This window comes from Eretmochelys imbricata, chromosome 4, assembly GCF_965152235.1.
Source record: "Eretmochelys imbricata isolate rEreImb1 chromosome 4, rEreImb1.hap1, whole genome shotgun sequence".
Classification (NCBI taxonomy): domain Eukaryota; kingdom Metazoa; phylum Chordata; order Testudines; family Cheloniidae; genus Eretmochelys; species Eretmochelys imbricata.
The window spans coordinates 71,261,266-71,274,277 of NC_135575.1; the positions used below are offsets into that span (position 1 = coordinate 71,261,266).

General features: G+C 40.4%; 1 protein-coding gene across 1 annotated transcript in view; it reads right to left on the minus strand.

Moving 5' to 3' along the window:
- The window catches only part of SPOCK3 (SPARC (osteonectin), cwcv and kazal like domains proteoglycan 3), a 391,822-nt gene that overhangs the window by 186,021 nt on the left and 192,789 nt on the right, over positions 1-13,012 (minus strand). Inside the window, exon 5 of the mRNA XM_077814507.1 lies at positions 463-577. Coding sequence (XP_077670633.1) covers positions 463-577 — 115 coding nt within the window. The remainder of the gene's footprint in view (positions 1-462; positions 578-13,012) is intronic.

Sequence of the window (13,012 nt, forward strand, 5' to 3'; positions counted from 1 at the left end):
AAAAAAGGTACACCAAATAAATGTTGGGATTTACCTTATCCAAGTACAGTCAGACAAATGTGTGCACAATAGTATAACAATAGTATAATAATGTAGCCTTTGGAAGGGAAGAACACTGGGAATTCTAAAGAGATTAAAAAAAATGAAATCACAGCAGTGGAAGATTATCTCCTGCGATAATTGTTTCTGTTGCAATTGGTATAAACACTATTTCTTTGAACGTAGCAGTAGTTATATCAGCAGCTTACTCTATGTACATGTGTACATCCTATAACACACCATGTACAAATATGCAACAATCAGAGTAATTAATCAGTGCATAACTATTAAAAAAATCTTCATCTCAATTTCCTCGTATACAGTATGTTGCAGAGAAACTACAGTATTTACAATTTGTTTACAGGTTGTAGTCCTTAGTGAAGACAGTAAACTAATCAATAACATTTACTTTAAATCATTTACCTGTGTGTAAGTCTCCGATGACTAATGCAAACAGCAGTCTGCTGGTCTTGAGCAATGCATACCTTATGGCGACTACATTTCATCTTTAAGCATGGATCTTTAGCAGGGTCTAAAGCTAAAAACAATTGTAGAAAAATATTTTAAAACCTTTCTTTAGTAAATATCCTGCAGTAAATTAACTATTTAACATGTTCGCTTGTTCAGCGCCTTGTACAATGGAGCCTTGATTCTCAACTGGAACTCCTAGATGCTACTGTCATTTAAATAATAATAAACCAAATCAATGTTCTAACTATTTAAATAGAATCATTCTTTGTTAACTGACTTTCCTACTTGTTCTCATTTATTTTAAAATACTTATTATAATTCAGTTAATTTATCAGATTGTATCAAGTCACAACTCTGTTTCAACACTTTCAAAAGCAGAACAAAGCAAAACAGCACAATCAATGATGCATAAACTTGGGCTGTGCAACTTTTTCAATTTTCACTTAAAGAGAAAAGCAGATTCTCAGGATTTTTTTTTAAAAGTGTGTGAAATTAAGCATGTTTTACAACATATTTAAAAATCCTAAATAACCTCCCCTCCTCCCTAGCTTACCAGCACACACAAATGGAAATTCATTGGATATTTAGACCTATGAAGGTTTATAGACACCAGCACTGACTGCTAAGTAGACATTTAAAACAAGTAGCCGCAAGCAAAAAGACAGCAGGGAAATCACATCAGAAGGTATTTCTGAAGGAATACCATAGGACACCCCACTAGCCTACCAAAGATGTGAATTATTAAATGGGGAGGTAGAGCTGAATATAATTCAGAGGAACGTGAAGGCTCAGGCCTTACCTTCTCTTTTCTACTATGCAGAGTAGGGTGAATGGTACTCCTGAGGGCATTTTGCACCAAAAAATTAAAAATTCTGCACCAAAAATTTAAAAGTTCTGCACACAATATTTTAAAATTCTGTAAATTTTGTTTGTCAAATAAACGTGGAGAATCCAGCATGGCATTGGAGCGCACAGGCCACTGGCTGCATAGAGGTGGGAGATCACTGTGCAGCTTCCCCCAGGAAAAGGGCTCAGCGGTGAGCCCTGACACAGCGCAAGGACTGGGCTTGTCCCAGAAACACCCCAGGACCCTACCCCTCTGTGCCAGGTGCATCAGGTGTGCGCGGGCAGGCTCAAGAAGGTAGGATTCAAGTGTGGAGAGCTTAATGTGGGGGATCCAAGTGTGGGTTAAGAGGGTTCTGTATGGGGCAATCTGGGTGCTGGTGGCTCAGTGGGGGATCCAGGTGCAGGGGGGAATCTGAATGCATAGGGGCTTGTTGGGGTGGTCTGGGTGCAATGGTAATGGGAGTCCGCGGGGGGGCGGGGGGGTCAAAGTGAAGGTGGTTGGTGCTCAGCAGGGAAGGATCTGGGTGTGTGTGTGAGGGGTAGACCTTGTCAGGAGGGTCTGGGGAGCTCAATGGAGGTCGAAATGCTGGGGGAGTGGGGCTCATTGGGTTGGGGAGCCAGATGCAGTTGATTGGCTCTTGGTGAGATGGGGATCTGGGTGCGGATGGCTTGTCTGGATGGTCCAGGTGCAGGGGGAGTGGGGCTCATAAGGGTGGGGTTCTGAATGCGTGGGGGTGAGGCTTGGCAGGAGGGTCTGGGTACGAGGGGATCTGGATGCACGGGGGTTGGGCGAATAGGGGAGCATCTCCCTGTACAGGGATCCCTCCCCATCCAGATGAGGAGCGATGGGTGTAGGAAGCGGGGGGCGGGGTGTTTGCAGAGCTTCCTTCAGCCAGCGGAGAAATCTGGGGGTGGGGCTGACTTGGCCCCAAATGCCATGCAAGGGAAGAGGAAGTCCTGTCCTCCTCAGCCCAGCTGGAACTAGCAGCTGAGCCCGGCACAGGGAAGGAGTCACCAGCTGAATCTTCCCAGACCTGCCTCCTGTGCCAGTGATTTACCTCTCTGCTGGCTGCTCTGGGCCCCCAAAACGTGCTGCTAGGGAGGGTCACATATCCACTCTTGTGGCTTCCCAGTCAGAAAGTCATTTTTCTGCAGGGAAGCAAAAGGAATCTGTGGAGGACATACATTCTGTGCATGCACAGTGGTGCGGAATTCCCCCAGGAGTAGAGTGGGAACGTTAGCTGCTTTTATGGAATCCAGCTCACACATGGTTTGCTATTTTGTTAGCAGTGCAAAAGTGGCAACTATAGCACTAACTTTGCATCAAGAGAGGAACTGGCCCCTCAAGTTAAATAATTATAAAGACAAACAAAAAAGGAATTCTCAGTGTTGATGCTCCCTTAAGGTGATTGATCTGTTACAATTAAATTCATAATGGAAGAATGAACAATTTAATGCACCCTTCATTGTTCAGTCTTACCCAATCTTGTATTATTGTATCTTTTAATAAGTTATTTTGATTTTAATATACATACAGCAACATATCAAAATGACATCAATTATAGCATATCAATATACATTAATGTCTATATCTTATTTTAAATGTAGAATTCTTCAGATACTGGGGAATAAACACAAAAAATGGATCAGAAAATGTTCATGAAGCTTTATTTTGATGGTGCTTATCATAGCATCCAGGCACATATTCAACGTGGAAGAAATCACTGTCCAGTCAAATCCTCAAAACTGAAGGGGCATGTAGAAATACAGTGAGGATAATGTACACAAATTTGGATACAAATAAACCACATCGAAGAATACAAACGATTTGGAGAAAAAGTTGTAAAAAGTATTAAAATAAAACATACTGATGCAAAAATAAATGTTTACACTGATTTACTTGAATTAGTTCACATGTAGCTACTACTACACAGAATCATCAACTGATTTTCCAACAACTTTGAGACAGCATTCATTGCAAACCAGTTAAGACTCAATGTGCATTTGAAGTGGCTACCTTGAAGAAAAGTGAAGCCATCAATAGAAGAGGGAAATCTAACCACAACTGCAGAGAGAGATATGGCAGAGAATGCAAGTAGGGTGTGAGGAGATATCTGGGCAGAATCACTTGATCGGAACAGCAGAGAAAGAGAGGTGAGAATACAGAGCTATGTAGTTGTGAGGTAAACAAGCTTTGCCGGTGAAGGGACGATGCTGAGGAATAGAAATAAAGAATAAAGCCATTGGGTGGAGGAAGATGTTGCAAAATGAAACTAGGATAAGGAAAACAAATGGGAAAAATATCTTCTGTATGTGTTTAAATGATAGTCCAAGCCATAAAGAAATTGTGATATAAATATTTGGCTTGTATCCAAAGTGTCTGGGCAAGCAATGCCCACTGTCGGTGGAGTTCATTGTACTTGCAGACACTGTTTTACATCATTACTTGCTCTAGGTCAGACAGCGCTTTGTGCTTGCCCAAACATCCCACAGTACTTCTCAGTCCATCACCTTGCTACCCAAAAATACATTTAGAACCACACAGGGATTTTGACACCTCACTGCCACTTCAGGCACCTAAATACAAAATGTGGATACTCAAAATCCCTGCTCAGCTGCTGCTTAACCCAGTAGGTGCCTTTTTATAAATAATCATTTATTGGTGTGAGTGTGAGTGAGAGAATAAATGAATAATTATATACCTTAGTAGTTAGCACACTCTCCTAGGAGTCCCAGAGTCCAGTCCCTGTTTCAATTAATATTTAAGAATTTCATACAAATTGGAACAGCTTCAACAGGAGAGACAGAGACCCACACCAGAGTCCCTGAAGTCCCTGTGGTTAGGGCATTCACATGGGAAGTGGGAGACTTGGTTTCAAGTATCTGATTCAAAACAGGTGTGTGTAGAGTGGGAGAGGATGTTGAAATTGGGTGTCCCACATCCTAGGTGAGTGCTCTGACTACCCAACTATAGGGTACCAGAGGAGCATAGGATGCACCACCACTGTCCTGGGTTTTTCCAAGAAAAGCACCTGGACCAGGTGAGAGCTAATTCCAAAAGATGGCTCATAGCTGCAAATCCAAAATGGAGATAGAATTCTCAAAAGGAATGTGGACATACTAGGCAGAAGAATAACTAAAGTTAGGCATTGCAACATTGAGCTTAAATTCCCTTTGTGGATTTAGCTCTCAAAGTATTAATTCAGATTCCAATCACCCCAAATTGCCTTTACGTAGGGATACACTGGTGTCACTTCCAAATTTAATCAAGATGTCTTTACTTAGCTTTGAATTAAAAAAACCCTCAACATGTGTGGAAACACAGCAAAGTCACATGTCAGAAAATTAACAAAGAAAGAAGTGATGGTAAATGATCATTAAGGCACTTTCATCCCTCGTAGATTTTTGGCATCCACGTTTTCCCTCTTGTAAGGCCTACTGAAACAACGTATGAAGGTACTTTAATTACAGACGTATTGCACCACAATCTAGAATGAAGTTTACACTCTAAACTATGATGGAGAGTGTAACAAATCAATAGATAAAGGTGGCTATAGGTCTGTCCTTAAGCAAGCCGAACCACAAAGCATAAAAAAAAAAAAAAAAACAAGAAATTGGTTTGGCCCAGCTACAAAAGCCTCCCAACTGGATTCCTATTATTCTCTATGCATTCCACATAGCTGGAAATGATTTGGCATCATTTATTCATTGAGGATAATTTACAGGTTTAGTGATAATGAAGAAGAAATTCATGCTCCGGCTAGGTTCTGTTGGTGTCTGGGTAATATAATACTCAAACATGGTGTTCTTTTAGCAATTGCGACTTAATTATTGTAATCCCCGAATGTAGACATTTAAATCTCAAAATGCAGCTTAAATTTCAGGTATAGCAAGATATGTCATAGTTCCTTCTGAAGTAAATCACAGGGACCTAGTCCCTTGCAAATCAAATTTGTGATTTTTCTTTCTATTGCAAGTTGAACAACAAGTATAAAGTGCTGCTTTGTTTTGTCATCAAGATGATTAACTGAAAGGCAAACTTTGATAATCACATTTCTTTACTAAGCAAAGTATTTTTGCACTATCCATCTCCAAGCTAAAGATTTGACCCTCAAAAATAACCTTCAAATAGAACTCATAAGTGGTACCCCAAAAATAATCTTTGTGACTTAACAGTAAAATTTAACTCAAATGTAAGCCAATTAGTCCATCTGTTTTAGATTTTCCAGAACACACAATATTCTAATAGTTCTGGGGATGACTCCCCCTCCCCCGCCACTCTGAACTAGGACCATAAAGGAATGCCCAGTGCAGCTTTAGATTTAAAAAGACCACCAAGAGAGCCTAATAGATAGAGATTAGGAGACCTTGCTACTGGCCTTTAGGTAAAGGAACCAGCTAAAATGCCGAGGCATGGAGCTGGAACAAGATTGGAGTGGGAGGGTTAATACGAATTTGGGGGGGGGGGGCAAAGTAGTTTTGGGTTTAAAGGATGGAAGAAATTTTGCCTGAACCAGTTATCTGTATCCACATTTAAAACTAGAAAAAAAAAATCTGTGAGTGAGCAGCACAAAAAAGTACCTTTTATTTTTATTGTGTTCAGCACACACATGCAGTACAAGATAGGCATTTCTATTGCAAGAACAGCACTTGAAAAACCTATTTTCCAGTGAGTAAGTGAAGTCATTGGGACCAGCAAGCAAAGTAGCTGGAGCTGGTAACACCTTCTCCTGCCTAGAAGCATTGTTGGCTAGAGACTATTGTTTCTTTGAGGTTTTGTCTAGATCAGGAAAAGACATGGAGATTAGGCTGGGGTTAGCGAACACACAGTAGCTAAACCTGACTTATCTTGGCCTCTTTTCCTAATTGAAAAAAAAGCCTGAGAGTAGGAATGGAGGAAGTAGGGAGCAAAGCAATTCAAGAACTAATGTTGAAGTGGAGGGGGTGGGATAGAGGGGGTGGGACAGAGGGAGTGAGAAGGGAGCCTCTGAGTAGATAACTGCATATGGAGGAATATGAATGACACAGAATGAGAGAGATCAAGAAAGAGGACTTAGGCTCAGCACTGCAACACCTAGCTTTAGGTGCCCTGCCACCCAGCAGGCTCCCTATATAATGCATGGGGAGAATAAGGCACCTAAAAATGTGATCCACAGAAAGCAGCAAACTGAGAAGGGAGCTGCCTAAACTAGCCAATAGAAAAAAAAACACCTCGCAAAGAGAAGTAGGCCCCAACCTCTGGCCTATCTTCACTTGGGATTCTCAGCCATGGATTGTCTCCTGGAGGTAGGTTCCCATGCCAGGTCAGGCTTTTGGCTTTCTCCCCAAGTATATCATTGTGATGGTGGTGGTCATATACTCAAAAGAGTGATTAGAGATGTGGGAGACCGGGGTTCAAAATCCATACTCTGCCTGATTCGAGGCAGGTTGAACTCAGCTCTTCCACCTCACTAGTGCCCTAGACAGTGTCCTACCCCAAAGTATCTTACAGTTCAGCAGTTGCAAACCTGGTTTCTACTTTCTGCTCTGAATCAGACAAAGTGGGGATCTGAATCTAGGTCTCTCATATCCTGGCTGAGTGCTCTAACCACTTGGTTGTCAAGTATAAGAAGGTGACTTAATCAGATAAGTGTACTCTTAGGCGGACGTTTACACTCAGCTTTTGGAATGTGGGACTCATATGCAAATGGAGCTAGGGCCCCCCTTCTGCTCCAAATTCTGAACTGGGAACTCCCTAAATGAGTTTGGCTGCCATGTGTGCTCGTGCATTTGTGGGAGAGACAGAGGGAGAGAGAGAACACTGAGGAATCATTGTTCAAATCTCATATTTCTCTTAGAAGTAGAATAATCCTCAAATATTTTGATTCAATGCATCACTTTTCTCCTTCCACATTTTCAAATGTGAATGTGCTGTCAAACTCTTGGGTCTGTTGTCCCACACAACAGAGCAGTGGTAGTGATTTACCATTTCACTCAATACAGTTTGTACCTCATCCCTACCATATACACAATCCTAAAAAACATGAAATTGTCATGTCTGATATATGAAATATCTCCCTTGTTTCAGATTGTTCTGAGCATATTAAATTTTGTATTAGCCTACTTAAGGCAAGTAGGATTTACTTTCAACATCATTAAGTTAATTATAATAAAAATACAGTACTCATAGGATGTGAGTATATTGTACTGTACTATTAATACGATTTTATAAATTTTTGTGTTTTATATATGTCCTCCAATTTCCTGATATCCCTGCAAGGGCTATGACGAAAGTGATTCCAACATTAGACAAACCCTTCATTTTTGCTTTTGACAATAATAAAGGGAGAGCTGGCAGCAGTACCTATTAAGGATGCCCAATATTTCCCATTACAAGACCCTATTTAAAGTTGCATATAAAACTTTGACCATTTGTTCTGAAATTTTCTATGCCCAGTATCTTCCACAGGGTGAACTCTTTTAGAATGTTTTGGCCAAAAGACATTACCAACAATGAGGCTAGGGAAAAATATGTTAAATACATTTTGGAATGATAAAAAAAAAGTTCTGACAATCTTATTTGAGATACTCAAGCACCCCAGTGCTTTAGAATAGGGACTCACTCTTTGGCAAGGGGTGGCATTTTGTGTGTCTTTTGTCACCCCCATGAAAATACAGTAAAATTATAAGCCTCTGAAAAATCTCAGTTTGCACATGCTCACTAGAGACTTAAGAGTTTAGCGGCTAGAGTCTCCAAAGATTCTATCTTTAGTGAGCATGCTCCAGTCCCTCACAGCTCCTAAATGTGACTGGACTGCATATGTGCCATTCCCACAGAGCAACTGAACATGCTCCCACCCAAGAATTCAGGGGTGAGGCTGGACTTTCCCTATAACTGCAGATCCTGGCTGCTCTGGGCCAGAGTGGGACTGGGCACCATCTCTCCTGTGCTCTCAATGACTCTCCCTGCTGACACTCAGGCAGCATTCAGAAGGCAGCCACATGACTCAAATGCAGAGGGGACAAGAGCCATACTGGGGGGAATGGAAATTAGTAATTTGGGACAACGAGTCTGGCAAGAGTGGGACTGGAGGTGGCAGAGAGAGGGAAACTGGGACTGGGAGATGGTAAGGGAGGCTGGGAAGGGCTAGGCAGGGAAACTCAGCCTTGGGGAAATTGGAACTGGTAACTGAAGGGGTGGAGCCAGGGAAGCTTCAACTTGGGCTAGGAGACAGGGAGTTGGTGAGAGAAATGAGGGGGAGGGAACACTGAAATCATATGAGAAACTGTGTGGAGAGCATGCGTGGGCGGGGGGGGGGGGACGACACTGGTCAAGAGGACTGGAAACCTCAAGAGGGAAATGGCAGTGGTAATGGGGGTGGATGGAAGACATCTAAAAAGGAGCTGTCTAGACAAAGACACTGGGACAAGTAGTTAGGGAAGGGTGTGATTGAGACAAGGAACTGAGGAAGGGGGAGTCTAGGACTAGCTCAATAAGGATACTGGGATGAAAAGCCCAAAGAGTGGAGACTAGGCCAGAGTAGGCAAAGAGAACATAACTGGGACAAAGAGGACTGGGACGGGGCAGGTTATTGGGACTGGACAGAAGATGCAAACTGGTGAACAGCGGAGCGGCTAACAGAGGGAGTTTGACTGGGAGTTTGCCTGGGGATCACTGGGTCTTTAATTTTTCAGGCTTCTCTGAGTAGTTACTGCAACAGCTGAGGAAGCTCTTGGAAGGTAATATGGATAGTAAGTGTCAATATCTATTTTTTCAAGCTTGCTTTTTAAAAAAGCCTTGGAAATTACACAAACTAAAAACTAAATTAAAAGAACGTTAAATTAAGATTGCAAAGTCAAGTGCTCACAAGTTAGGAAATGCCAGAACTATGGTTACCTGTTCAACCTTCCTTTGGCTGTCTTGTGCATATGCATTATGATACAGTCTTTAACTACACGACTGTGCATTTGTTTTTCCATTTCTCTGATTTTTTTTGTTTAGTAAAGAATGTATGTATACAAGTTTACTAAAAGCAAGTTCACGTTGTTCCTGTCTGCCTTCACATTCAAAAGTAAACTTTAAATTACAATATGAGCAGCTTTGTATGTTTGAACTGCCAGGTGTTGTTAATATAAGGCTGAGTAAGCGAGCAGCACAGAAACCAGAACCAGTGTCTGATAGTTAATTAGAGATTTGACAGCCAATTTTGTGGTACTAAATATGATTAAATATAGCTTCGAGTCATTGAAATGACTTTCTTATTCTGAACCTTTCTTAACACATTCAACTGTACGAAGCTTATGCAACCCACTCTAAACAAAAGTAAAAAAGTGATGGAATCCATAATATAAGAACTCTGCAATGCAGACTGAAAAAAACCCATTTATGTAATTACACATTAATATATCTAAATATCGACAGACTCTAGCTGCTTTGTATTTCTACAGCCCTGAAAAATATCCATAAATCTGCCTCAGTAGGCTCTGTCACATGTTTATGGTTTTGATATGGTTTGATTTAAGCCTTTGTCAAAAAGACTAAGTATTGGATAGGCACTTCTTAAAACTTGCCATATAAACTGAAATAAATAAATAAATAAATAAATAAATACAATAAAATCATTAATACTGCTTCCTGATAGTCATTAAGTTTCCAAGACAAATATTTCCTTTGTGGTTCTCACACCTTCAGAATGTATGAGGAAATAGACTTCATTATCAGCATAAAATTAAAGTTTTGTTATTTGTACACAAAACAGAGAACACCATTTGGTATCCACTGCTAGGAGTATTTCTTCCTCTTTCTAAGTTAGTAGAAGTGTACCATGTTGCTGTCATATTATGCATAAAACCTTCCACTGCACTTGAAATGTATTTAAACTGCTAATTCAATACAAATAAATCTTAATGCAATGTTAAATGGGAAATTTTAAATCACAAAATCAGGAAATTGTTTCATTTTCAAAGGGCAAAATCTATGGACACTCCATGTGGTTAGCTAAAGTACAAAAGCAACTTAAAAGCTTCAAATAGGCTATGGAGGGCTGCAGTAGGGAGTCTCTGAAGGGCGTCAGAATAAAACAAGAAAGGAAGGAGTCATGTTGAAAATACTAATTCACCAAAAATTTTGATTCTATGAAAATAAATTGGATTGAACCACCTTCTCAAACTAGATAAATATTCACTCCAGGCATGAGATACATGTTCAAGGTCCCAATAGTTTTTAACATATAAAAACAGTTTGTAAAAGTGAACTTTAGTAGATTCTGGTTTATAAACAAATAAATTATGAATTTATTTGGCCAACACACTGTCAAAGTATTGAGATTTCTTGCATCTCTTACAATCACTAAATCACACAACCCCTAAATTATTCTGCCGTAAAATAAGAAGTTGGAAACCAACTTAATTCCATCTTAATGTTTTTGAAATTCTGGACCTTTGATGCTATATGAAGCCATTGTAACAGGGAAAAAATGGCAAACACATTTTTGAACTGAACTGAGGGGGTTCACACAGCTCTAACTGCAACAAGATGTTGCATTCTGAGGTAAATACAGTGTTTCCTTACCTGCTAATTTTAACTATAAGGAGAAACCAATACAACCAATGAGGGTTTTTTTTCTGATTGATCTATCAAATAGGTGGTGACAGCCAATGCAGAAGCAGCTTCTGCGTCCCCACCCCCAACCAAGAACATACTCTTCATGTTGTTTCTTCTGCTTGTTTCCACCTGTGACCTTCTCAAACTGAAAACCAAGAGGTTAGCCTAATTTGACCCACCAAGCCGCTGACCTCTTTAGCCTAAGACACTAATGGTATATTTTGGGGGAGTATCTGTACTTGTTTTCCCACATCATGTGAAAAACCTTGGTGGTAAGAGTATTTATTTCTCTATTACGTGACTCTTCCAGTAACAGATCATAAGTCTGACATAAGCAGTAACATCAAGCTAGCACGAAGAAAGAGCAGAAGTAAATGGCAGAATTTGGAGAAAGACTGAAGGACTAAGAGTTGAGGGCAAAGAAAGATTATTCAAATAAAATCATTCTAAATGTTTTAAGATAATAAACTCTTTGGGACAAAAACTGTTTTCATTTTAAATCTCTATATAGTGCTATACATTTTCTGCACTTAATAAATAAGAATTAGTCTTTATCATCATTGCTGAACTGTCCTAAATAACTGCTGCTAAAATACTGTACCAGCTGATGAAGATGCACTGTGGGTAATGAAGCTTGAATACTTTCCAGATGGCCATTCTGCAAAACTCTTCAACAGAGGCTTCAACTCAAATGAAGACCACTGACTTTCTGAGCAGAAGCAATCAGCAACATGTAAGAATATTGACTATACAATTGAATCCAGACTTGAGGAGAGAAAATGAAAAGTGGGCTTTCCCATTCCCTATCTAGGAGCAGTCAATGAAGATGACAATGTAATTTCCATTTTCCAAGACCATGGGTCTATGCAGGTACATCTTGAGAGCCCCATTCCGATTTAGAGTCTAGGAATACTTTTTCTGCTGAGGTTAGGCACAGAAGTTAAAATGAAAGGAAGAGACTGACTCTGGAAACCAGAGAAGATACTGGGCATTACCTTTTCTTTATGGAAATCTACAGGGAGTACCAGACCAGACATGTCTGCTAGTTTACTGACTGTTATGGCTGATCAGATGGAACCAGAAAGACTGTTTCAGGACAGGAACAGCAAAAAGATGGAACTGAAGTTCCAAAGGCATTAAAAAGAGGATGAGAGACTCAAAAGAGCAACCACCGATCTAGCCAAGTACGTGATTATGGGATGAAGCATTGAACTCTAAGGTAATCTGTGGGAAAAAAAAGTTGTCCAAATCCTCCTATAAAAACTCTAAATTTGTGGGGGACAGGCTTCCATTGTTCAGAGGTTGCAAGAGTTTCATGAGGACCAGAAGGTTAGTCAAGTTCTGAAATCAACAAGCTACTTTACTCTAAGTTGAAGCAGGATGTTGAAAACACTGTGCCAAAACTATGTTCCTGAGCCCAATCACAAGTCAAATGTTTTAAATTAAAAATTAAAGGGTTGGTGTGGATCATGTCCTTTAGAGCTACCAGAGCTAGCTGCACAGCTCTGAGTTCCAGAATGTTGCTGGAGTGCCTCATCTCCTAAAGAGACCATTTTCCTTGTACTGAGTTAAAATTAGAGTGGGCCCGGCACACAGTAGGAACTTGTACTTGTATTTACAGGTCTTCTCCTATCCACAGAGAGGGGAAGAGGAAGAAAGGCAGGAGAATTCTAGAATGCCCCTGAATCAAAAGGGACAGAATCTTGATTAAAATCTAGAAATATCTTGAGGGACCCATCAATATGGCTCTGCTGGAAAAGTGACTGAATTTTGTGATTCTCTGAGAAGACAGAAAACTCTTCTGCAGATGACTTTCTATTCATCTGTAGGTGAGTTATCTCATACAGAGTTATTGTTGTGGTGCAGATGTGCAAATGCTTACAAAAGTGTAACACATACACAGTCTCCATGACTACTAGCCAAGTACATGGAATGGACACTACCTTGCCCAGAAGGAACTTTAACTGGAAGTAGAATGAAATCAAAGGCCTTTCTGAGAGGACTGAGAAAAAGGAATATGAAGGCACACTTCCCTCAAATTTGACTAAGGCAAGGAAGTGTCCATAGCTATCC